This window comes from Sinohyriopsis cumingii, chromosome 8 (assembly GCF_028554795.1).
Source record: "Sinohyriopsis cumingii isolate HCF-2022 chromosome 8, ASM2855479v2, whole genome shotgun sequence".
NCBI lineage: Eukaryota > Metazoa > Mollusca > Bivalvia > Unionida > Unionidae > Sinohyriopsis > Sinohyriopsis cumingii.
The window spans coordinates 30,321,654-30,348,464 of record NC_142968.1 but is presented as its reverse complement, the minus strand read 5'-3'; the positions used below and the strand labels follow the sequence as shown (position 1 = coordinate 30,348,464).

Sequence of the window (26,811 nt, the reverse complement as noted above, 5' to 3'; positions counted from 1 at the left end):
AATCGTCCACTTGCAACACGAAGTGGCTCACAGTGATTGAGTTTTTTCAACTCCTAGATTATCGAATTGGCAGTGGATCTGAATCCACAAAGCCATCTTTCATATGTCCTATAAAATGACATTGCAAACTCAGTGGTGCCCCTCTTCCAGTCCACTAGATTAAAAGATATGAATCACATGCAAGATAATATCATTCCTGAGTGAGTAGCACACCTATGGTTGGCTGATGACAGGGATTCCTTTGGAAAATCCCCAACTGGGAGTTACAGTATGTACAGATGTCAGTAGGTACAGTTCAGGAGCCCACCTGTTTCCTTGTCTTTGAGACTGCCAGCAGAATATGTAAACTGATGGATATGTCTCTCCACATAACCTCCTTGAAATGAAGGCTATAGCCAATGCCTCCCATTTCTGGAAAGACCAACTCTGTAAGAATGTTTTTGAAATTTTATCAAACAACTCAGTGGTGGTGATCTACTTTTAGAAGCAAGGGGGAATGAAATCACCTGACCAGTGTATTCTGGTGTGACAGTTCCAGTGTTGGTGCTCCCAACTGAGCATAACTATACAAATCAGACATTCCCAGTAGACTCAGTTTCCTAGACAATTCTCTGCCAAGAATGGGTCAGTCCATGCATACAGAATGGTCCATTCCCCAATCAGTCTTTCGTTGGATTGGCATACTTTGGGGACAACCAATCATCGACCTTCATACAAAAATGTGGAACCAAAACCTGGCCTTCTTTGTCGCCCCAGTCTTAGACCCAGCAGCTTGGTCCATGGATGAACTTTCAGTCACTTGGGTGGGTATGTGAGTCTCTGCCTGCCTACCCGCCCACAGTCTTGGTATAAACATTTTTTCAAAAATTGATGGTCAGAATTGCAAACTGATTTTGATCGCCCCTTTTAGATGGGAAACTTCCTGGGTCAACAAGCTGCTTGATTTGATGACAAATCTACAATTGAAGCCAAATCACAGTCAATAGTGTTCCACCCCTGTCCGGACTGAATCCTCCAAGCTTATCTGTGACCTGTGAAGGAAAAATTTCAAGCTTTCAGTCATGGAGAGAATCTTGTTAGCAGGAAGGCTCTCCACTTTGAAGACCTATGACGGAAGGTGGCATATATTCAGTGACTGGTACAAAGACAACAGTATTATTCCTTCTGAGTGCCTAGATTCCACAACTTGCTGAATTTTTATTCAGTCTTGATGAGGAGAAAAGTAGGACCCAATGACCCTCAAAGGCTATGATTCCATGATATCTGACATATTCCAGTATCATGGCAGACAAGATATCAGTCAGGATAAAGAGATATGTCAGAGCTTCTATCCAATTTCAACATGAAAAGACCAAAGTTCTTCACCTTGTTCCTGACATAATCTCTCATGGGTCCTGACATCTGTTCCTGAAATATAATCTCTCGTATGTCCTGACATGGCCTGGTTCAAACAAATTCGAGCCTTTAGTGTGTTCAGATCAGATGGTTCTGTTGTCCTGATAACACAACCAGCTTTGTCACCAAGAACGGGTTGTCTTTAGTGAGCAGTTGGAGTCAATCCTCTCTTCAATAGGAACATCAGGAGAAATGTCCTTGCACAATCCTTTCTGTGCTGTTAGAGAGTACCCAAAATGTACAGAGATACTTCAGGGAACAAGACAATGACTTTTCCCTCTGGTCAAGGTTGGAAAAGATCTTATTCCTCAAGGTCATGCTTCACCGCTTAAAGTTGTCTTAAGTTCGGCGTACTCTGGAATTTCAAGAGATGAGAGTCACTTCGTGAAGATTTCAGCCCTTGAAATTAGAGCAATTGTTTTCACAAACAATGTTGCAATATGAGATATAACATAAGCTGTTGGTTGGCAGATGGAGTTAACCTACTTGAGTTTCTATCCGAGGACCTTGCTTCAAGAATTGAACCTGGTGGGTCCAGTGGCTGTGGCCCAGTTATTCCCCCAACCTTGGTGATGTCAGCACAACCTTCATTTTGTCAGCAAGAAGAGTTCAGTAATTTTCTACTTAACTGCTTATAATTGTCACAGGCTATGTGGCTGTCAGTCATGCTGTGTCCAAGTTAGGAGAATGGGTTATCTTTCATAAAAAGAATTCCAGCCTTTCTTCCATCGAATGGTGTCATGGTTTAGGTAGGATTCTCAATGTTCCTTCCTCCTCTTACATATTCTCGTAAAGTTAATGCAATCAGGGAATTTATTTGAAGGAAAAAGTTAATTATGTTTCTTTGAAAATACTTATCTAATCACATACTTTAATACCCTCCTATCACCACCAAGAGTATACTTACTGATTCATCACTCAGCCAAATACTAATGACCCCTAGCATGTGAGATGTTAAGCAGTGTTGAATATTCATGCTTGTTAATGGTGGAAAATGCACATAGATTGATTCTCAAGGAGTGAATCTGCATCTATTTGGCCCATGGATGAGTAAGTAGTAAAGCTTTTCTCAGCGAAGCCAGTTTATTTTATAAAGAAGTAAGAATTATAGCCCGATCGTAAACATGAATTCATCAAAATCACTATTCGATACAATTTGGATTTGGAAAAAATGGCATCCATACCAATTCTTGAACTCTTTTCAGAAGAAGCCCCACCCAGTGATGGGTCCATATCACCAACTCAGCTCTTTTCACTGATGAACGATGATAACACACAGATCATCATCATAGACATCCGACCTTCTGACAAGTTTCAGGAATCCCATATCAGTCATAAATCCTGCATTAGTGTTCCAGCAGATATCATCCCCCCAGGGTAAGTTAGAACTTTTGAGATATTAAATGTCTAAATTACATTTTGTCCTGGAAAACTACAATGGATAGATCATAAAGCTGTAGTCATCCAAATAATAAGTTAAACTTGTACAGACCATTTCAGTTATGGGTGTAATTTGTTTAGAATATGATACCACATACCTTTAAATGTCAATTATTTGGTTTATTTTACTGCTTATAAATCTGTATTCCATGTGAGAGCATTATATATCTTGCAGCAGGAAATACATCTGACAGAATTGTTGTTAAAAAAATGTCAACAATTTTAGACGAGGCCAGCCGAGAGATGTAATTCAGTGTAAACTGGTATGAATGTCACACTATGATCTCACAATGAAAGCACTATATACTGTAAAATAATTGTACTGTTCCCAGCACTGATAATGATTAGATCTGATGTCCACTTTTGTTGAGCCATTTAAGTGCCCATCCTGCTTTGTCCAGGTCCGACCGCTCCTGTGGCCTAGTGGTTAGAACGTCCGCCTCAGATGCGGGAGGTCGTGGGTTCGATCCCCGGTTGAGTCATACCAAAGACTTACAAAAATGGTACTAACAGCTGCCTCGCTAGGGCTCAGCATTAAGAAGTTAGTGTTAGGACTGGTTGGCCTGGTGTCAGTATAATGTGACTGGGTGGGACATCGTGCTACATGTCTATGGCTTGATGTCCCAGTGCTAGACATCACTATAAACTGTCACACTGCAGACATTGTAGCGATATGACTGAAAAATTGTTAAAGCGTCGTTAAAAATCCAAATCACACACACACAGACACACACACACTTGTCTAAGTCCATAGTGATTGCTAAGTTTCATCGGTGGGTGGGGCTGGGTAGATACATGGCCTAAAGCACTTGTCTTTACTGATCACTACCTTCCTTCCTTTGTCCACACTGGTTTGAGACTGGGGCTCGATCAATGTGTGTATGTGAGATTGCCAGAAGTTTCCCATGGGCTGGTGGTTTTCCCAGGTTCGTCCTCCACCAGTTAAACTGGTTGCCATGTATAGCCTGTCTTGTGCTGAGTAATGGTGTTAAACCCAAAACACAACAACATTTTCATCTAGAAGTTTAATGAAAATGGATACGGTGCAAATTACTCAGCAATCAGGAATGCACAAAGTTTGGTAAATCTACATTAGTATTAAATTTTACAATAATATTAAAAAGATCATTAAATGTGTCCACATGACTATATTGATGTACTTTCATTGAAGTAATACTAATATCAGCATACTTTTACTCTGTGTCATTGTTTAGTCTGATTTAAACTAAAGACAAAAATGAGTTCAGTGGGATTTTTCCTTTTTTCAAAAACAAAAATAAAACATTCTCACCAACCAGGAGCTATAAAATAATTGCCCTAAAAGTGCACTCAAGAGAGAACAATAAATTTATCTGTTGGGATCATAAATAGAGGCACTCTCCTCAGTTATTGTCTTGTGCCAGGGAAATCTTTCTGGCAAAATATGATGATAAATAATTTTATTGTATCTGATCAATGTTTAGTGATGCATTTAGCGGAATGTTTGTTTTTCATAATAGTGTATACTATTGAATGTTACAGCACCACAGTCACATATATAGAGAAGTCACTACCCAAGGATTCAGAGGCCCTTTGGAAGCAGAGAGGAAATGTTGATCACATTGTCATTTTAGACTGGAACTCTACAATAGACAAAGTCACTTTAGCCACTCCACTCAAGACTTTGAAGGATGCTTTGTTTAAAGTAAGTTGGTTCTCTCAGTATGTATGTATGCTTGTAGGTGGGTAGTTAGGTATGTTGGTAGGTAAATAGGTATGTGTTAGTTACACTCATTGCTAGTGAGACAGTGTGACCTTGTGGTAGGCACCGGGATTCAGTATCATGAGTTCAGATCCTGATCTAGCCATCACTGCAGCTTTTAAGGATATTTGCTGCTATAATAATAAAATCTGCATTTAATGTGCAGCTGTAATCATTTAATTATCATGACATTGTTGTGATATAATCATTTAATTACCATGTCATTGTTGTGATATAATCATTTAATTATCATGTCATTGTTGTGATATAATCATTTAATTATCATGTCATTGTTGTGATATAATCATTTGATTATCATGTCATTGTTGTGATATAATCATTTAATTATCATGCCATTGCTGTGATATAATCATTTAATTATCATGTCATTGCTGTGATATAATCATTTAATTATCATATCTTTGGTATGACATTGCATATTGTCATTGACGTTACATTGCATATTATCATGTCATTGCTCTGACATTGCATATTATCGTGTCATTGATATTACATTGCATTATACCTAGTGAGTGTTTCATTGCACCCTCAGTTTGCTGGGGGGTGGGGCAGGAGGTTGAATATATGTTGCAAGAATAAACAATATAAATTTTTTCAGAATTTCAATCATAGAATAACAGTACTTGGAAGACAAATGACATAACCTAGAAAAAGTATGCAGTACCTTGGAAATCATTAGAGATTTATGACCTGAAAAGATTGCAATGTACATATAATAGAAAGCAATTTTTAACACCAGCATATGCTTTTTGGGGGTTAAGAAACGTTTTTTTTATCTAAAACTAGTGCTGATGCTGATTCGACCATTATCTCTTGGACATTTTTTGACAGGGTACCATTTTCTTTCCTTATGTTGAGGCCATGATGGTTAGAAGCAACACATAACAGTCACCTTTCAGACAGCAGTCTTGTTTGCATGAACAGTTATTTATGGGATTTGGTTAAAGCTTTTCGTTTGTATACATTTCATCAACCCCTTAATAGATTCTATACAGACGTGGCATGAATTGTTGTGAAGCTAAGACAATTCATTCTATGATTTGCTCATTTGTCTCGTTTATCTTGTGGTCAAAGTTAACATCACTTGAAAATTTTCAATATTTTACTTTTCATTTGCCAATATTTTGAAAACACCTTGATAGATTCTTCTCATCATATTGGCATAGTCATTACTAATTAAGGACAAATCATTCAGTGACATGTCTGTCACCACTTTGATTTGGGGTCAAGGTCAGTCAGAATCTTTGCAGTAAAATTTTGATTATAGCTTTTTTCATTTGCTTTTATTTATTAAACCCTCTGATAAAGAGAATCCATTCTGTAGTATGCTTACTCAGCCTTTGATCTTGGAGTCACATGTTTTACTGGAATGCTTTGGTCAAATGTTTATCTCAGCATGGTCTTTGATCTTGGAGTCACATGCTTTGGTCAAATGTTTATATCAGTCTTGTAGATGCATTTACTCATGTTAAATATTAATTGTTGTTCTAAAATCTAATGCTAATATAATTTAACCAGTCTGTTTGGTACTCTTTGTTGATTGCTGTACACCTAAAGTGTAAACAAATACTAAACGGGATCAAGAAAATAGAACATTGGGTCTAATCATATTAAATACAGCTCTCTGTCATTACAGTGTGATAGTCGGGAACCATAACTGCTGATTGCTATATGTTTTGAACCATGTTATATTGAGAACCATGCTATGTATGGAATCATGATGTATTGATAATAGACTGATATAAAGTGGTTCTTCCTTGGGTTTTCATGGATTCTTCCTCTACCAAATATTGTGGCCACCATGTATAGCCTATCATGTGCTGAAAAATGGCATTAAACCCATAACAACAACAACAACAATACTACAGCTACAGCTGAAGAATGAAAAAGTAGATCACATTGATCTGTGTTTGGTACAATTGTTGATGACTGACCCAAGGACAAAAAAATGTTTTGGTTCTACTTCTTTTGTGTATATGTGGTTTCATTTGCTGGCTTCCTGAAAAACATTAATGTCTCTGCAAAACAAATGTCATCAAAGCATATATATACTCATTATATATACATTTTTGTGTGTTACTCCTAGTTGAATATCCATCCCTATGTATGGGTTATAGCATTGAAGAATGTGGGAAAAAGTACCCTGTCAGCCATTGTCCATACAACATAGCTCAATGAGTACTTTTTAAAAATGTATCAATTTGTTGAATATCATTGACACTTCATATACATACACCTATCCATAATTGAAATTTTTAACAAAAATCCAACTGGCCACATGGACTGACTACTCACTATTTGCACCAGTCCACCATGAAATTGGCTGGCATTAGACCGACAGGCTGGAGGAAGATTCACATGCTGGTTATTATGGATGGTGCTGCAGTAGTGGGATGGCTTTCCTTGCAGATAACTTTGTTAATATCTGTTTAATCTTGCTAATCAGGCAGCTTTAGAATGGTGGCTAACTGACGTTCAACTGCCATCCTGACAATTTTGGTTAGCAATTTGAAGAGGAAAAAATATATTTTTGGCTTAAATCAACATACTGATCTTTTTGTTGTTGTTGTTGTTGTTGTAGGGTTTAACACCATATTTCAGCACAGTATAGACTATACATGGCTGCCAGTATAAATGGTGGAGGAAAAATCTGGGAAAACCCCAGAGAGAACCACCGACCCATGAGAACATTAGCAGAACCCAAGACACGAACCCACGCTGACAGGTGAGATGGCAATGATCCATAATGGTGAGCACTTTAGACTGCTACGGGGCCACTGAGCTTTATGTAGGAATCAGCAACTTTTAAGTAAAGAAAATGATTTTTAATTTCAGTTTGACTCAATAGTGATTATCAGGAGTGAACCCTTGGTCCTTCAGGGAGGTTATGAACAGTGGCTTCTGTACTACCCTATGGCATCTACCAATCCCACCATCAGCATTCCCTCATCATCACTTGTTTTGTCTCCAATGCCATCATGTAAGTGCAGTGCATTGTGGTGTTGGAATATATGTTGTAGGTTTATTGAGCTACCATGCAGCCAACTAACGAGTGATAGAATTGAGTTGATAATAATAATAATAATAATAATAATAATAATATTTTCTTTATTTTTAAACTGTATTTCAGCATATCTCTCTTGAGGCTTCATACTATATTCTGCTATTTACAAAAGGTCATTCATAACAAAGACTTTATAAAAATGGTACTAACAGCTGCCTCGCTAGGTGCTCAGCATTAAGAGGTTAGTGTTAGGACTGGTCTACTTGGTGCCAGGATAATGTGACTGGGTGGGACATCATGCTACATGTCTGCGGCATGATGCCCCAGTGCTAGACATCACTTTAAACTTCCACACTGCAGACATCGTAGTGATGTGGCTGGAAAATTGTTAAAGCTATGATAGAAATCTAAATCACACGCACACGAAAGGTCAAGGTATGATAAGGGCAGATTTTGGCCCCCAAATTAACAATAAATTCAACTGTTTCTAAGAGTATTTATGGTTTTTCCATATCCACTGTATATCAGCTTCAACATATGTACATACGATATAATGAAAAAGTGTGAAATTAGCAGCAGTTCATTTGATAACGCATTTTATTTTTTTGACAGATGATACTTTTTTTAACCATGTAACACATATTCAAATTTTCTACATGTTCTCATTTGCACTCATCACTAACAAGCAAAAAATTGAAGGCAAAATGTATAATTTCGACCAGTTGCCAGTTTTTCTTTGCAATTTTAGGGTGTCACTTCACAGTAACACAACACATTTTATGTTACTCCTTTGAATATGTTCCCCAATCACATTACATTAAGAATATTAGCCTGCTACCTCACAAATCCAGCTCTACTAAATGACAACAATTAACTTTTCTTGGCTGTCTCAGATAGACAAAGGGCAATAACTCTTGCTCATTACTTCCCATTGCCACCACCAGGTCTCTCTACTTTGTAGCTTCACTGTTGTACTGATAACATTGTACAGTTTATCCTCCGACATATGGCAAGTTCTGTCCTACCCCAAGGCAGGAATGATCACAAGTTTAGATCATCTAGGCTTTCCAGTGAACTGAGAAAAGTCAGACCACTGTCCATCCCAGAATTTTGTACATCTGGGTATGGAATTTTTAACAATCCATAATCTAGTGCAATTTCTTCGAGTTTTTGTATTCAGAACAGTCCGGCTTGTTGAGTCCATTTCCAGCAGGACTTGGATTTCAGCGTGCAAGGTTTTGTACCACCTCGGTTTATTTAGTGATCAGCAGACTTGATCCAGCTCAGCCATCTTTTTTATGCACCCCTTACGAATGACATTGCAAGCATAATGGCTCCCCTTTTGAAGTCCCCTCAATCAACCAGTCATGGTCACGCCCAAGATTTCATCACTCCTGCATCAGTGGTGCAACCCGGATTAGCTGACCATGGGAATCCTGTTGGAGAAGCCACAAGTGGAAATAACTATGTACCGATGACAGTGCACACCGCCCATCTGTTGCAGACTTCGCTAGCATCAGTGGCACATGAGAGCCAGAGAAACAGACTTTACACATCAACATCCTAGAAATAAAGGTTGTCATTAATATCTTTTACTTCTGAAAAGATTAGTTCTCAGGCAGAATGATTCTCCTTATGTCTGACAAGTCTATGGTAGTGGCCTGTCTCATCAAAACAGTGAAATGCCTAATCACCAACTTCTTTATTCTGATTCGGCAGTTTCTACATTGGTGTGACAATCTCTCTATCAACATACAAATCAGACACATTCATGGCAGACTCAGTGTCTTGGCCGACATTCTATCCAAAAGAGGTCAAGTCCTTCACATGGACTGGTCTCTCCATCAGTCAGTCTTCACTAGGATTTGCACACTTTGGGGGTGTCTAATGATCGACCATTTGCAGCAAGTTGAATTAACAAGTTACCCATCTTTAGGGGCCACAAGTGGACGAGTGGTCTAAAGCGCTCTCCGTTACAGATCACTGCCATCTCACCTCTGTGTGGGTTTGAGTCTAGGATTCGGCTAACATGGGTATGTGAGAAGGCTTGCCAGTAGCTTCTCGTGGATCAGTGGTTCTTCCCAGGGTTTTCCTGGGTTCTTCCTCCACCATTAACACTGGCTGCCATGCATAGCCTATCATGTGCTGAAATATGGCGTTAATTCCCACAACAACAACAGCAACAACCTTTGTCTTTCCAGTCCCAGACCCAGAAGCTTGGATGCACTGTCAATCAGTTGTGAGGGCTTGTCAGCATTTGCCTAACAGTTGACAGTCCTGATACCAAAGATTATCCAGAAGTTATGCAGTCAGAATTACAAGACGATTCTAATACTCAGTGTCAGATGCAACATGTCCTGGGTCACCAATCTATTGAATCTGGCAATAGATCTGTCCCAGAAAGATTCCATCTAACCTGAATCTTAGGCAACCATTGTCACAGGGGTTCCATTCCTGCTTGGACCATCTTGTTCTCCAAGCTTTGCTCTTGTTAGGACAGTTTTGTGAGAGAGAAAATTTAAACTGTCATTTGTGGAAATAATCTCAAGAGCAAGAAGGCCCTCCAGTCTGAAGGCTTGTGTGGGAAAGTGGCATGTTTTCAGGTACTGTTGCCATTCCAATAACATCATCCCTTTAAGTGCCTCAAGCGCTCAGCTGGCAGACTGTTTTCTCTGGCTCTTTGAGAAGAATTAGTTGGCCCTAATCTCTTATCAAAATATACTGCTCCATGTTGGATACATTCTGGCGTCATGGCAGACGTGATTTTGGGGATAATAAAGACTTAGATCTTTTAGTTCATTTTGGTGTAAATCGACCAAAATAGGTCAATCTGTTTCCAAATGGAACCGATCCTAGGTTTTAACTTGGCTTGATTTGAATAAATTGGAGCCTATAACCCACACATCGCTAAAGTCACTATCATTCAAGACACATTTCCTGATAGGTTTAGCTTCCACTTGCAGAATAAGCAAGTGCATGCTTTTTATGTTGACCTGAACTCTCTTAGTTCATATTCGCAGGTTTGGTGGTTCTGTTGACACATCCAGGCTTCATAGCCAAAAATATGTTACCAGACATCAGTAACGAACGAGTCATCACTTGCTAGCTCTCTTCCATAGTCGGGTGGAGAACAGCAGACATGCAGGTTCTATTCATACTCTCGATCACTACTTGAAATGCACAGAGACAAGTCGTGGCATACACAGATGCCTCTTCCTTATGGTGATAGCTGGGACAGGATATCACTTAAGCCCTTGCTTCATGGCTGAATTTGGTTTACACTCGGCATACTCTGACATGTTACCAGATCAGATTCACCTGACAAAGATTACAACTCAGAATCTTCAAGACATCTCTGCAGGCCTCACATTGTAATGTAACATTTTGATCCAAGATTTAATAGAAGCTGTTGGCTGCCATGCATAGTCAATCTTCTTGTGTTTTATATCAAAGATTTAGTGTCACAGAGGAAAACCTTAAATCTGGTTGGTCTGCTGGCACAAGCACAGACGTCCATCAGATCCAACTAGATCAGTCAACACAACCTGTTAGCTTTGCTGGATTCACTATTGAGATTTTGTAGATAAGAAGATTTCTGTATTTATCTTCTTAACCAGAGGTAAGGATCACAGGTCAAGTGACCCAGGCTTTGTTGCTTCTTTAATTAGGAGTAAATGTAATCATTCACATGTGACAACCATCATTCCCTAGAAAGATACCCGAGGTAGAGGTCGAATGCTCAGCATCCCTCCTATTATTAATTCTCCTAACTTAATGTGAATGGAGAACATATTCAAAGGAGAAGGCAAATTTTAAAGTAAACTGTTTCCATGAGAATACTTACCCAGTCATATTACATTAAGAATATTAGCATAATTTACAAAAAAATTTGCTTTCTTTAAACAAAATTGATGTTCAAATGTTGATTAATATTTGTATTGACAGTTGTATTTTTATCTCTGTTTTTGGTTGCATTTTGAAGCATTGTTCTAGCAAAAATAATAATCCAAATATTTGGACAAGAAGCAGTTAAATATAGAAGAGACATATAGAGGAATGATATTCACAGCAACAAAAATAAAAGGCAGTCATATGTACTATTTTTGACTAAAATCGTCCGTTAAAATGGAATAATGGTAAGAAATAAAATCTCAGTGTATTATAAATTGCATGATCATACTAATTTGTATTTATTACCTATGTTCTAACCTTCTACGATTTCAAATTGACATTCAGGCAAACAGAGGCATGCACATACGTTAAAGTTATGAAATCAGCACTGAATCCAGTAAAACAATATTCATTAGTATCATTGTTCATTTGTTTCAGTTTCATGAATTATTTTAGTACCTAGCTTTAAATTATCATCCATAGATGGGATTTAAAATAGACCTACTCAGAAGGTTATCAGCACATTACAACACACTCTATTGATTGCAGCAATTTTCAAAAAAATATTTTTTGAAAGAAAGGATTATTGTACAGTTTGTTTTCTTGTAGTGCACAGATGTGTATAAAATCTATTGTTTTGTTTCATAAAACAAAGAAAAACCAATTGGGTTTGGTTATATCTATTGCTCCAAGGTCCCTCGCCAGGTTAATTAATTTGTTATATGTTAATTGTTAGCTTTTTTTAAAACTAAGAATGATGGCATAATGGTAGAATGTTCTATTTCTGATACTCTTGCATTGGACAGTTGCAATTTGAGCCCAGCGATAACCTTTTATTTTTCTTCATTTTATTGTTTTTTTCTTTTGCTTTTATTTTATATATAAAAGGTTTCTTTTTACTTTTGCATTCTTTAATTCATGTCTATTCTGTTCACACCATTTCATTATTTCTGTCTTTCCATTTGTTTTACATGTTTCTGATAAATAACTCAAACTGTTTGAATTTGAAGTTTAAAAATAATTCTCAAAGTGTTTTTGCTTTAAAATACTGCAGTTTCTACTGGTGGGTTACAAATTAATGCTGTCAAAAAATGCCTCAGTGGTTGAGGGTAGATCAGTGGGGCTTTTACAGTCAGTTCATAGATTTGATGGCTATATCATGCAGAGGAAGAAGGTAAGCGTCTTCCCCAATGACACACAGCCCAAGCAGTGGCTTGGGAATTGAGAAGGTATTATATCTGTGATCCTAAGATTATTAATCTGATGATCTTCCAACTAAGGAACCATGTTCTCACATCCCACAAAAAAGAAAAGAAACAATGAAATTATGGGTCCCTAAGTCATGAAGGGGTGGCATGTGTCTCATGTAAATTGAATTTAAAAGGATTAGTTTTGGCATTTTTCACAATTCTCTCCTCAACTGCACACAAGATATATAGCTATACAAACCTTAATAGGCAAGGGCATTTGTCAGATGAGACTTGTGCATATCAATTTTAGTTTATAATGCCTTATCTGCTGTATCTATTAAAGAGGGGATTGTGTTATCCTGTATGCCTCTCAGTGCATCACTGGAGACCTATGGCTATACATGAATTTGGGGGATCATACACATATATATGGATGTCAAGTACATAATTTTGGGGTGTTTTATTTTTCAACTCAATTTGTGAGTGTTTTCATATATACAAGTGTGAATAGGCACACAGACAAACTGAAATCTTGTCAGTACCAGACAACATTTTCAGCATTAGTTGCTACATTATATCAGATTAAAAAATAATAGTCTGGTTTTCAACCTAAAATTGGATATAAAATATATTTATCATGGAGTGTTTGGCCCCATTTAAAAAAATTACCAAATGCAACAGCACGATGCCATAACTGATAGTGTCTGCCCATGCATGTCTGAGTGTTTATAAATTATTCTTCTGAATGGATTCCCAATTGATATACAAGAAAAGCATTTTTTGACTTTTATCAGACCTAAAAGTTTCCTTATTTCATTGTTTTATTATCAAATTGAACATTAAACAATTGGATTGCTGTACTTGTATTCAAGGCTCAGTATAATGTTTAAATTTCATGGAGGCGAGGAATGTTGGGCTTTTCTTTTTAGTCTGTAGATTCTTCATTTACTTTAAGAATGTTTCTCAGTTAATACAATTGATATACAACTTTGAATAAGAGCAAGAATATCATTTCAAAGTACTTATGACCCAGATTTTCATCATGACTTCTAACTGGTTAATTGGTAGTAATGATATTTGAAGAAATAATGGTGGGAAGAGGGGTGGGTGTTTTACACACTGGAAAAAATACATTTGTAATAATATGTCTGTGGTTTTAGTTTGCTTTCCTTCATTCTGTAGGCCCTAATCCTATAAAATAAGAAACAGATCCCTGTTCACTCATTGTCTTCACAACGAATATTTCAGAATTTGTCATGAATAGTTCTCTAATTGGTTTAGTACTTTTGTATCTTATTTATTTTTGTAGACATGACTTTTGCATATGCAATTGATGGTTATATCAATAGAAGAGAAAAGAAAAGATTTACAAGTTAAAATTTGATGCCTTAATTACTACTTTGCAGTGGATTTTGACTACCCAAATTTTGATCAAGCTTTCTTGATAACTCCAACACCAAGTTCAACAAACGATCAAAGTCCAGTGAGTTCCTTGCCTGATTCATCATTGCCTGCGAGTAATTTCTATCCAACACTAAATGGAACCCCTCATGAAATGACCAAAACTAGAACTCCAACAATTGACCGTTCTAAAAAGCCAAAGGTTGTGTCACAGGTGTCACTCGAGGAAACTCTTCCTAGTGATGTGAAAAAGAAGGTAGATATTGATTCAGCTGCTGTGAGTAAAACTGTGAAAAGTATTCCAAGCAAACCTACAGCTGTGAGTGAGTCTAATTCTAGCAGTAACATTGATCAAGGAGCATTGAATCAGATGGCACTGGACATTGACAAAGACTTGCAAAGATTGGAACAGCTACGCAAGCAAAAACAGGAAGAGTTAGAAAAATTGGAGATGGAACATAAGAGAATTATCTTGGAAGATAAAGCCAGGATTGAAAGAATGAAGGAGGAAGAAAGAAAACTGTCAGCTCTTGAGGAAATGAGAAAGAAGCAGCAGACTGATGTAGCAGATCTGTTTAGGATGAAAAGGAATCTCCAGGAGACCATTGAGAAGGAGGTTAAAAAATCAGAATTGGATCGAGTCCACAAAGAAGATGAGGAGAAATACAGGTAGGTTTTATTGAAAGTTGGGTAGTTTGTTCATTGAAAATGAGGCATTTACAGCTTAATTTAAAATGCCTAAAGCAAAGACTAGGCTATTATTATAAACAAGTGTAGGTCCTTGCATTATAAGATAAAAGTAACAATTATTTTTTCAAAACTTATTTCATAATAAAAACAGAATTTAATCAGTTAGAATCAGAAAAAGAAATTAAAAGTGTCTGCTTCAGAGCAGACAGAGATGAGAGTAAACTAGGACAGAGATGTAGACTGGGACAGAGATGAGAGTAGACTGGGACAGAGGTGATAGTAGACTGGGATAGAGATGAACGTAGACGGGTAAAGACAAGAGTAGTCTGAGACAGAGGTGAGAGTAGACTGGGACAGAGGTGATAGTAGACTGGGATAAAGATGAACATAGACTGGGGTAAAGACAAGAGTAGACTGGGGCAGAGGTGAGAGTAGACTGGGACAGAGATGAGAGTAGATTGGACAGAGATGAGAGTAGACTGGGACAGAGGGGAAAGTAGACTGGGGCAGAGGTGAAAGTAGACCGGCACAGAAGTGAGAGTACACTGGAACAGAGATGAAAATATACTGGAACAAAGATGAGAGTAGACTGGGACAGAGATGAGAGTAGACTGATACTATGCAAACCAGTCACCAGTCATTGTCTGGATACTTTGATAATGCAATACATTTATTGCTTGCAAAACTCTGCATTTCATTTAAGTTGAATCTAAAGTGATAAGTAACCATACCATTTTATCTCATCTGTGAATGATCTGTACAAGTAGGTTTCAATATTTAGTGGCTACAGTGATTTCAGCTGTGCAATTGCCACTCTTAAAGTGTTAAAGTTTTTGAAAGACATGTTTTACATATAAGCGCTATTCAACAGCAGCTTTGATAGAAATTCAAGGTATCTTTAAAGTTTATAATCTGATATCTTAATAGCTTCTGTCTCATCAGAATGTGCAGAATGAATCAAAATACTATTTACTAGTGAGACACTGTATTTTGAAGAACCATATGTCTATACAACTTCATAAAAAGATTCACTGCTATTAGTCTTGACGGTGCTGTTCACATGAGACATGGTGTTCTGTGGAACACATTTTGTGGAAAGTGGAGATAATTTATCCAGTGTACTTCTCAATACACTTGCTCTATTTTGTAACTCCTTCTTCACACATTAAGTTTTTACATTTTTATGTTGGACTGTTATTCCTTCTCCTGAGAGAACTGTTCTCCATGGGTTGTATGGTGGGATACACAGCTTTAGCATTGCCCCCCTAACAACACTATAGGAGACAATTTCCTAATGAAGAAGGCAATACTAGATTTAGTATATTACATATTTTTAATCTGTAATAAATTTGTTCCAGATGTGAATCTTTTTTCCAGATTATAACTGCAACTATTTAGAGAGTGAGACTCAAAAATATCTTATCATATTAATGCCTGCTTCAGTATGCTTTCTGACTATTGCTAGGTGTATAGTGTCCCACATTCAAAGAGATGTGTAGTTTTCTAAAATAAATCCCAGTATTTAGCTAATGGAACTCAATAATTATTCATATTATTGTATTAAATCAGAGTATTTTAACATTTATTGTAGAATTTTTATCCACTAAGCAGGTTTTTTGTTTTCTCTTTACCTGTACATGCTTTTGAGTGTTTCTGTGATTTTTCATACTTTACAATGGGTATTATTATATACTTAAAGTTCTTACTTATTTTGATGCATCTAGCCTCTTCAGTCAATTGTATAGATTTACATGCATCATTATGTCCATTACTTTTTCCATTTTCCACAAAATAATAAATGTGTAGAAACGATTGTCAGAATGCATTAAGTGTTACTACAAGTCCATGAAAAATATGCAGCAGTAAATGCCACCTTATATATGATAGATTCATATGTGTCATTTTATTTAGGAGGGAAGAATTGGAAAGGATGAACAGCGAAGAAGAAGAGAAAAAGAGAAGACAGGAGGAGGTGAACAGGTTGAGAATGGATAGAAAGAAAAAAGAAGAAGACAAAAAGAGAGAAATTGAGAGACTTGAAAGAGAGGTAATTAGTTACACAGCACATTTCTTAGATCCTATTTATCAAATAGTTTATGATGTGACAATGATAAATAGCTTATTTTCCAGTTTATGTATATGAGCACTGTTTCTTAATTATGATTAGTTTAAAACCTGAATTGTATTAATTGTTAGCTCTACTGCTCATAGACCAGAAGAGCTTAATGGATTGCTTGTTAAACTGTCATTTATCATCTATCCATCCATTAAGCACAAGTTTGGTTTTCTACCTGGAGGATTACCATCCCAAGATCTTGTTGGTCCAGAATGAAAATGCATCTGCTTTAGAATGTGTTATGGATGCCACAGTTACCATCCTGAAATTCTTCTTGTAGCTATTCCACATGATTGGATGATGATATTGATATGGTGTTTTGACCCAAAGGTATCTGATGATGTATAGTTGGTCCTAAATGAGAATGATATTGATCTGTAATCCAGTATGGCCACCACATTAACCAGCTTGAAAATCTGTCCGTATTCATCACTTAATAGAATAAAGAATCCTATTGAGAGCAGTTTAGCCAGTTTTTCTACATTTTTAAAATTTGCTGGAATTGGATGGGTTTTTTTATCTCTGGTGCAGGTATACATTTTTATCTGCTGTGAGGCTTATGTTTTTGCAAATCAATTTTTGTTTTGGAGACACAATGGGCACATTTGCTCATATTAGTACTTCTTACCACTGACAAGAACAGGTCCAAGTTACCTTTTCTTTTTTGAGTATGCACTTTAAATATTTGCATTCAGTTACATTTCTTTGAGCCTGTTGCTTTTAATCATAAAACCTGGTAACCGCAAACTATTTTTCTTTCTTACATCTCAATTGGATCATGGATCTCCCAATTGTCTGTCCTGGCAGTTGTTAGATATTGTCTGTATTAGTTGCTATGTTTAACCACAAATTTTAGGAAAACGTTACCTATATCTAAAGTTTTGAACCATGAGATGCTGCTGCCTTGCCAACATGACCAGACAGCTGGTGGCAGTTTTGTCAGCAATTTTGAGTGACGTGTTGACGTTTTTGAGAATCACATATCTTCTTGATAAGTTCCTATATTTAATAAAAACTTTGAAAACATATTTATGTTTATCCCCAACCTCCACAGATAAGGAACTGAAACATACAAATTTTGTGCTGTCCAAAATGTCCCTTGTCTATCCATTCTGCAGACTTTCTTGCAAGCAGCATAGCTAAAATAACAATGGATGCAAACCAGGCAAAAATTTGAAATTTAGATACCTTGTGGTCCCAAGATGTACTATTGTTCTGGTGACTGATCTTTTTTATTAAATTATTAACACATTTTAAAACATTTTGGCCATCAACTTCTTTCAAATTGACAAAAACTTTGTAATTGTGATTAAGCAAAATTCTGTTGAGGTAGATAAATTAAATATTGTAGGGTTATTATGTAGATGATCTGATTAGATTTTCAGACTAATACAGTATTATTGAAATTTTTGCAGATTTTTTTATTTTTACAGTTTGGAACATTAGCTTTTTAGACAGAAATGTTAACATGATTAAGGAAACACCACTTGAGTTAGACAATGAAGTTTGGTAAATACTACTGTATTCACAGACCTGTCAGCCCTTAGGGTTTTACTGTAAGTCTTATCGAAATGACCTTTGAAATACTGACGTTCAGAATAAAAACACAAATTATGGAAATATGATTGTTTGCGGTAAAATGTGGATACTGGCTCATCTGTATTAGATTCAGATCTGGGTTTCATATTTGATGCAGTGGAATCGGTCAGTGAACCAGATTAACTTTACTATAGTACCTCAGATGCTTGAAACTGGATTTTGTGACGCAAAATATCTGCATGTTCAAGCAGTTGCTTTTTTTTTTGTAAAAACGATGTCCAACTAGCAAATGCCTGGACAAAAAAGACAGTAAACCTCTTAAAGAATTTTAATAGTACAGAAGAATAAAAGAGAATATTCAGATTCTTTGAGAAAGAGTAAGGAAGGGCAACGATTAAGTTCAGTGAACATGATGTGTTGATTTTATTTTTTTAAAGAATTACTTAGAGTTGAGAGGTATCAAGAAGCCAGTGAACTGCATAGGTTAATTAAGGTTCAGGTAAACTTTACAAACTTTTAAGTAGAAAACAATGTTTACTGTCATTGCATCAGTCTTGAATCAGACATCTGGACTTCTGAGGGCATGTTTTCAAGCCTGACAATATCAGTACATGATATTTTGTTACACCTTACTGAAAATGGATCCAGCTTAGAAACAAATATCGGCTGCCTTACTGAGAAGGTTTTGTTAGTATTGGCTGGTCTGTACTCAAATGAAACCTTGGGATGATATTATCTAAAACTTTACCCTGATTTCCTGGTCATAAATGCCTTTCTTGCATAAGCAGACAGGTCTCTGATATTATTATATGTCTAAAGTGTATATCCTGAACTTATCTGTATAAACCGACAGCTCTGTGATTTTACTGTTTGAAGTGTATACCCTGATAATGCAGAGCATAACTGAGTTGTCTGTGTAAGCAGGCAGCTCTGTGATCAAACCACAATTCCATTCACATGTGTGACATGGTATTCAATGTAACCTTGTAAAAATACCCAAGGAATACATTTCTTTTATGCAAATAAATGACCAATTATTACATGAGAGACCATATGTTTTTTTTAAAAAACTTTATTACTTCATTAGCATAAAAACTGCATTATCTTTCTTTAGGCTGCTGAAAGTGCTTTGCGTGAGGCCATGGAGAGGACTAGGCAGGAAGAGGAGCAGAGGCTGAAGGAACAGAAAGAGGCAGAGGAAAGGGCACGAAAGGTACAAGAGGAACTGGACGATGAGCAAAGGAGACAAAGAAATAAGGAAAAGGTGTGTCATTTAGTTAAGTTACATCATCAGTGTAGACACTGTACATAAATAACCCCTCCCACATTTCAATTTATAATGACCAGGATATGAATAACTATGACAGCAGTCATGCGACAGATAAATATCTCCAAAAATTATTATATGTATTCTGATGGTGTGTTTCATAAGGAGCTTATGAGACAAATTATAATTTTATTTATTTATTGTTAAGGTCATAGGACAAGTACACAATTGTACATTGTGATATATATATTTACTTCAAATTAAATTGCAAAATATTTTTAAGATATGTATCCATAATAGAACTTAAATCTTAAGTCTGAGTAATTTTGTCATTTTAATTTAATATGGAATTCATCTTGAATTTCCTGACTGTCACATACATACAATAATATATGTACTCTATCACCATTTATTTGGTCTGCCAACAACTATACTAAAAGGAAGTTCTCCTAATTGAAACAGGGTACAACCAGATCACCTGATCTGTGCATTCTGGTTTGGAAGTTCCTGAGCTGATGCTTCCAGCTAAATATAAATGCACAAAAAAGACAATTCCCAGCATATTCAATGTTCTCACTGATTTTCTGTCAAGAAGAGCCTGATCATTCATATCAAATGGTCTATCTATCATTTGGTCTTTTAGTATCATTCATATCAAATGGTCTATCCGTCATTTGGTCTTTTAGTATCATTCATATCAAATGGTCTATCCATTGTTTGGTCTTTTAGTATCATTCATTTCAGATGGTCTATCCATCATTTGGTCTTTTAGTATCATTCATATCAAATGGTCTTTCCATCATTTGGTCTTTTAGTATCATTCATATCAAATGGTCTATCCATCATTTGGTCTTTAGTATCATTCATATCAAATGGTCTATCCATCATTTGGTCTTTTAGCATTTTTGTATGCTTTATGTGGCTTCCAGTGATTGATATTGTTTTGACAAGGTGGAATTAGAACTGCCCATCTCTGTTTCTCCTGTTTTGGATCCAGAGGCCTGGGCTGTGGATACTTTTTCAATCAGCTGGAAGGAGCTGCTGTTCATTGCTTTCCCACCCAGAGTCTTAGTACTAAAAAGAAATATAGAAGTTGAGGGGTTAGAACTGAAAAGTGATTCTGAGAGCCACACTCCCCGTCAATCTTCTACACAATGAAAATTTTTGGGACACAGAAATGTCGTTTTTTTTTTCAGTTAAGACCAGAAAAGAGGATATAACTCCTTTCATCACAGCTGAAGTGGTTAGTATGTTCAGCATACTCTAAAGTCTCACAAGAACAGAGTTGTCTCATGAAGATCTCATCAAATGAGACTGTAGCAATCTATATGAGCCTCACTTACTTACTAGAAACTGTTGACTTGCACAGTCAACCTTCAAAACTTTTTATCACTGGGATCTAACTTCACAGAGACAAGATTTAAATCTAGTTGGTCCAGTGGCCATCACACATTCAGCTAGTAGAAACAGTTGATGTCTTGCACAACCCACTTGCAGGCGATAAACCGCTTTTGCTGGATTCACCCAGAAAATCATCTTAATTGGTAAAAAGAGGTATTCTTTTGTATATTTGATTTAATTTAATTGTTTATAAGTTTTAAAATCTTTTTATTTTTAATTTCATTTTATGTCAAAGTATTGTAGTTTTCATTTGCTGAGAATTTGATATTTTCCGGAAATTAGTTTGACCTGACTGTTAGTTGTAAACACCAAACTTTTCGTCACATGCTGACCTAGTTCCTGGATTTGATTGAGGGTCACATTTTTAATGTGTGTATGATACTAGTGAAATCGATCTGTAGTGGCCTATGTGCCACTAGATTTGTAGATACCTTCTAAACCATTCTAGAATGTGATCACATGACCCTCATTCTGGAATCTGTTTTGCGTCTCAAATTACTATATAACCTTTGTTTATGGAGATATTAGGCAGTTGGCTTCTAAACAGTGGGACATAAAGGTGTTCTTTTTGTTGTTACAGTTTGGAGTTATATTTTAATTTTTATTTAAATTATTTGGATTCTAAAAGAATAATTCTTTTTCCTGGAAGTATTTGAGTGCTCATATAGAATTCTTGGAATTTTATTCGGAAATTCAAACACCAGAATATTGTTTGTGAATCAACAAAGAACTGTAGACACAACAACACAATACTGACTACAGTATACATTATCACCTTCCATTTTGGATTTTTCATCTGAACTTGAACTTAAATTTCATTAGAAGAATTCATTACTAGGACTTCTAAAGTTTAATTCGTGGATTATTCTGGATTATTTTTGGATTTGATTCTTAAAATTGTAAGTTCTTATTTTTTTCATTTTTAGTGTTTTTCCAGGGAAATAAATTATTTGTTATATTCTTCAAAGCTTGTTGTTTTCACTCTTTCTTTTGTTACTGTTTATTAGAGCCTAAACAAGTAATATAAGAGTATTAATTTCTTCTTAACCATATATATATTTTCTGGTCATGTATCATGTGACCATCTGTTGTGCAGTTGTTGAGTTTATCTTTCATATAGGGAATAAGGCCTTTCTTCCCTCAAAGATTTCCTGGGGTATTGATAGGATGCTCAACATTGCATCACCCTGATCACCTAACATTAATGTGATCAGGGAATGTATTCAAAGGAAAAGGGAAAGTTTTCATTTTTTTATAAAGTTTCTTCAAGAATATTTACCCAATCACATTACTTTAAATACCTCCCAACCGCCCTGCAAATGCAGTCATCCTAATTTATGCATCACTTAGCTTAAAACTAGTGTTTCCTGGCAGTGACAAGGTGAGGTAATAATTAAGAGTTACTGTCCTTGGTGTGTGTAACATAAATGGAAAAGATTTTCATGCAGGCTGGATTCAGGAAGTATTGTCACTTAGTTTTCAAACAGTAATGTGATTGGGAAAGTATTTATGGAGAATTATGAACCTTGTCTTCCAGAATACTCACTTTGGCCTGCAGGGCAGCATTTTCCTCCTCAGGTCCTTTATTCTTAATGAGAAAACAACACATTTATTGACTACAAATTGTACATCATTGATTTGCTGATGGACCACATCAAGTCTTTCGTCAAGTCTTTTTCCAAGTGTTTCCATCTCCACTCTCATAGTTATCATTGTGTTAACTCTTTGAAGATTTCACAGACAACCTCATCTGTTGTGTTTTTGGTGAAGCATTGATTCTGGGCCTGGAGTTTGTTCAGTTACCACCATGAAAATTATACATAAGCAAGATGCAGACATGATTTTTCTCTGTTTTAAAGTGGAATTCCGCTTCTCTCCTGACTTGAATCCGATTTTTCATGATAAAGTCCTTTTTTTTATCATCTCCGATCCAGTTTTTAAAAATGGTCTGTTCAATCCCATTCCACAACGATTCTTGTAACGTATTCGTTCCATATATTAGTTAGCCCACAACTCTTGTAAAGAGTATTCTGATTGGTCAAAAGTTTAAATTCATCCAATGAATCTTTGTATAATGGAAACTGATGGCAATGGAAAGAAGAAGCGTGCTTGCAAAAAATGGTGTCCTGAGTTGTTGAGAGAGACACAAGAAGTTTAGATAAAGGTTTAAAAACGTATGGAAATGGGAATGGCTGGAGTCAAAAGTCAACAGAAATTTATGTAACAAGATAACCGGTGGGATATTTCGGATTGACAACAGAACAAGTTTTGACGACACAGATATATATGGTTTAATGTGGTGATTTATATGAGCAGTAGATTATGAAGATGTGTGCGTATTTATAATCCAAATATTGGATTTATTTAACATAAAACGCACAGATTCAAAGATGGAAATAAAAATATGAATAAATTAGTCCAGTAACACACAAAAAACACAGGATAAATGATTCACAAATGATTCAGTAATGGAAAGATGAATATAGTTCACTCAAATAGTAAACGATGTAAGCTTTTTACTCATAGTAAAAATGTATTCGCTCAGGTAGCAAAATTATGTTGCTAAACACAAGAACGGATATGCCATCTATCTTTCCAGTCCTGAATGATACACTGGGTCTTATTAACCCAAGATTAGCATACAGCTAATAAAATACATGTATGGAGATACACTCCGTTACCCGTGCACCATATCCGCTCCACAGCTCCTACGAATCAATTTCACAACTGCTACAAACTCCAGACCCTCGGAATACTATGATCACTCGGAACATTAGACCCTCCGGACACTCCAAATATTAGACCCTCCGGACACCCTGGTCCTTTGACGGCTCTACGGCTGGGTCACCTTAGTCACTCTTGACATTAGACACTCCAGACAATAAACATTAGACACTCCGGCACTTTAAACGCTCCGGACACTCAGACAACACCGGATGTTTCTACCCTCAGACAACACCGGACACCCCGGATATTCCTACCCTCAGACAGCTGAAAATATACCCGATACAGTGTACTAAACTTGATACAGACATAATAACGTAAGGATGTCATACATGGTAAGTTATAAAGATTATATTATTATGGCGATTACAAAATGGTAAGTTCAATAGTAAACCTAACCCTGCTCGATAAGACTATAGTAAACAATTCTTTAAAAAAAATGTAGCTTTACATTACCAATATAAATCCTGTACTACATTGCAACAAGAATAAAAAAAATGCACACATTATGCTGTATAAAGAAAACTATATAACAAACATGCAAAGGTAAATATGGTAATACACTAGTTATCACTTAAGACCGAAAAATTACCTACCCCTACAGCTGGAGTTGTGCGAATCCTTTAAGCAGGCCGCTTGCTGACAAAACCATTAGTATTGTAAAGACCCTTTACATACAGTAAAGTATTTATACGTTTAGACTTTTCGTTTTGCCGTATCGAAAGCACCTTGCACGTGTGGCATAGGACGAATTGTACTCACGATTTTGAAATACAATAGACCATATATATAATCACCCTTGGGTATCATTGTACAGCGAAAAAAACAAAACCCGAGTACATGCATTTAATGAACAACATTTACACCATTCCGTGACAGTTTAGTTGGTCAGTTTATAAGAAAACTGAACGCTAGAGGACTGGCATTTTGTGACCTCTGCTTTATGGTAATCGTGGTTGGAACTGTTTGAAACAGCACCTACAAAAGAAGCTGCATACAGAAAAATTGAAGCTCAGAAGGCATCAGGAAAAAGTGCAGTTAATTACTAAAAGAAGAAAGATTTCTTGCATGAGAGAACAGATGTAGCTCTCTGTCAGAATACGCGCAATGCATGTTGCCAATACAAGCACCAGCTTGAAAGGAAAAAGGCTCTCATTGAGAAGGAAAAGAAACAATTGCACGTTGAGCGAAAAAAGTCAGTCAAAAAAGAAAGGCTAAAGAAATCTTTGCCAAAGCCAGATAAAGAGCTCGACTGGCATATCAACAGGTTGTGTCCATTGGAGAAAAAGACAAGTGAATGTATGGGATTATTTGTATATAGTTGATGTACTTGGGTGTTTATTTTACAGATTTGTTATGAAAAGAGAGAAGTATAATATATTTGCTGCAAAAATTGAGAAATTATTGTGACTTAATTATGTTGTCAACACTGACATGCACATGAAATAATAAAGCATCAGTAGTATTGGAGAACAAATTCATGTGACAATAAATATTGTGAAATTATTCAAGTTGAAAATGTTTGGTAAGTTTGTTAGTTTTTCAGATGCTTATTTTGTTATATATTATGATCATAAGTTGCACCAGGAGCAGCTTTTTATAACTGGATCCTCAGATCGGGGGTGCTGCCCCTCGAGACAATGTTGGGGGAGGACCCCCAAACCTCCCTTTCACATTTTCAGCTTTTTTTGTGGAATACCAAAATCATGTTGGAAGATGTTTAAAACAATGAATTCTGCACTCATAGTTGGTGCAAACATCTTCCTGACCATTCTGTGTACCTATTGATGCACTGTACTGGTTAACACTGACAGCCTTGATCACTTCATTGATCTTCACTGACAGAGCTTAACTTATTGTTGAACACTGAACTTGTAACTGCATTGATGTGTACTGTGTTTGTTTTCTCTCCATTGTTCATAAGACACTATCTAAATATCATGCATTATGCATTACTGTGTATGTTTAAATATAAAGCATAGGAAATTTCACCATTGTACTCAACCTGATTAACATACAATATTTAAATGTGTTCATGTAAAATGACTTCCATACTTTTTGTGCAAGAGCAGATCCATTCATCATGAGATTATGGTATAATACAGTATATTTCCATTTCTTGCTTAGAGGGAACAAGAACAATTGGAAAAAGAGAGGCAGGAGAGGTTGTTAGAGGAACAAAGATTAGTGGAGAGAGAGAAACAGCTCATAGAAAAGGAAAAACAAGCTGCCCTTGAAGAACAGAAGAGATTAGCTGCACAGAAGGAGATTGAGGAAAAGAAAAGGCTAGAGCATGAAAGGCTGGAGAAGGAAAGACTGGAAAAAGAGAGAGTACAGAGGGAGAAAGAAGAAATGGAAAAAGCAGAAAAAGCCCAAGCAGAAAAGGCGCAAAGACAGGCAGAGGAGAAAATCAAACTGTTGAAAGGTAACAATAAAGGCAGTCTCAGATTTAATGGAAACTCATTGGCTTGGAAGATTTGTTGTTGTTGTTGTTGTAGGGTTTTAAAATGGTGGAGGAAGAACCTGGATAACCCCGGAAAGAACCACCGACCCACGAGAAGCTACTGGCAAGCTTTCTCACATACCCACATTAGCCGAATCCGAGACTCAAACCAACGCAGACAGAGGTGAGATGGCAGTGATCCGTAACAGAGAGCGCTTTAGACCACTCGGCCACTCGGGGCCCCAGCTTGGAAGATTAATAAACTACCAAATATTAAAGGATTAGAAAGAGATTATATACACTATGGACTCTGTTTTAGGCAGTTCTCTAAAATATGGTATCCAGTGTAATGCTGTATATACATAACTCCTACAATTTCTGTGCCAAGTTACATGAGAAAAAATGAGAAAAGAAGCTTCTATTTATTTATAAACAGTAAACCTTCACTGGCTTGTTCTGTTTCCTTCATCACATAACCTTTGAGCATTTATATGTGCACTATGTGTGTACTATGTGTGCACTATGTGTGTACCATGTGTGCACTATGT

The 26,811-nt window shown here is 36.4% G+C and overlaps 1 protein-coding gene across 2 annotated transcripts in view; it reads left to right on the top strand.

Moving 5' to 3' along the window:
• LOC149793221 (ubiquitin carboxyl-terminal hydrolase 8-like) overlaps window positions 1-26,811 on the top strand; it is an 89,598-nt gene that overhangs the window by 17,426 nt on the left and 45,361 nt on the right. Inside the window, exons 6-12 of one of the 2 annotated variants that reach the window (XM_089967189.1) lie at window positions 2,604-2,772; window positions 4,357-4,519; window positions 7,433-7,577; window positions 14,089-14,752; window positions 16,685-16,820; window positions 19,543-19,692; window positions 25,948-26,245. In XM_089967189.1, the coding sequence (XP_089823315.1) occupies window positions 2,604-2,772; window positions 4,357-4,519; window positions 7,433-7,577; window positions 14,089-14,752; window positions 16,685-16,820; window positions 19,543-19,692; window positions 25,948-26,245 (1,725 nt within the window). Of the gene's footprint in view, window positions 1-2,600; window positions 2,773-4,356; window positions 4,520-7,432; window positions 7,578-14,088; window positions 14,753-16,684; window positions 16,821-19,542; window positions 19,693-25,947; window positions 26,246-26,811 lie in introns of both variants that reach the window. The other variant, XM_089967188.1, reaches the window with a different exon arrangement.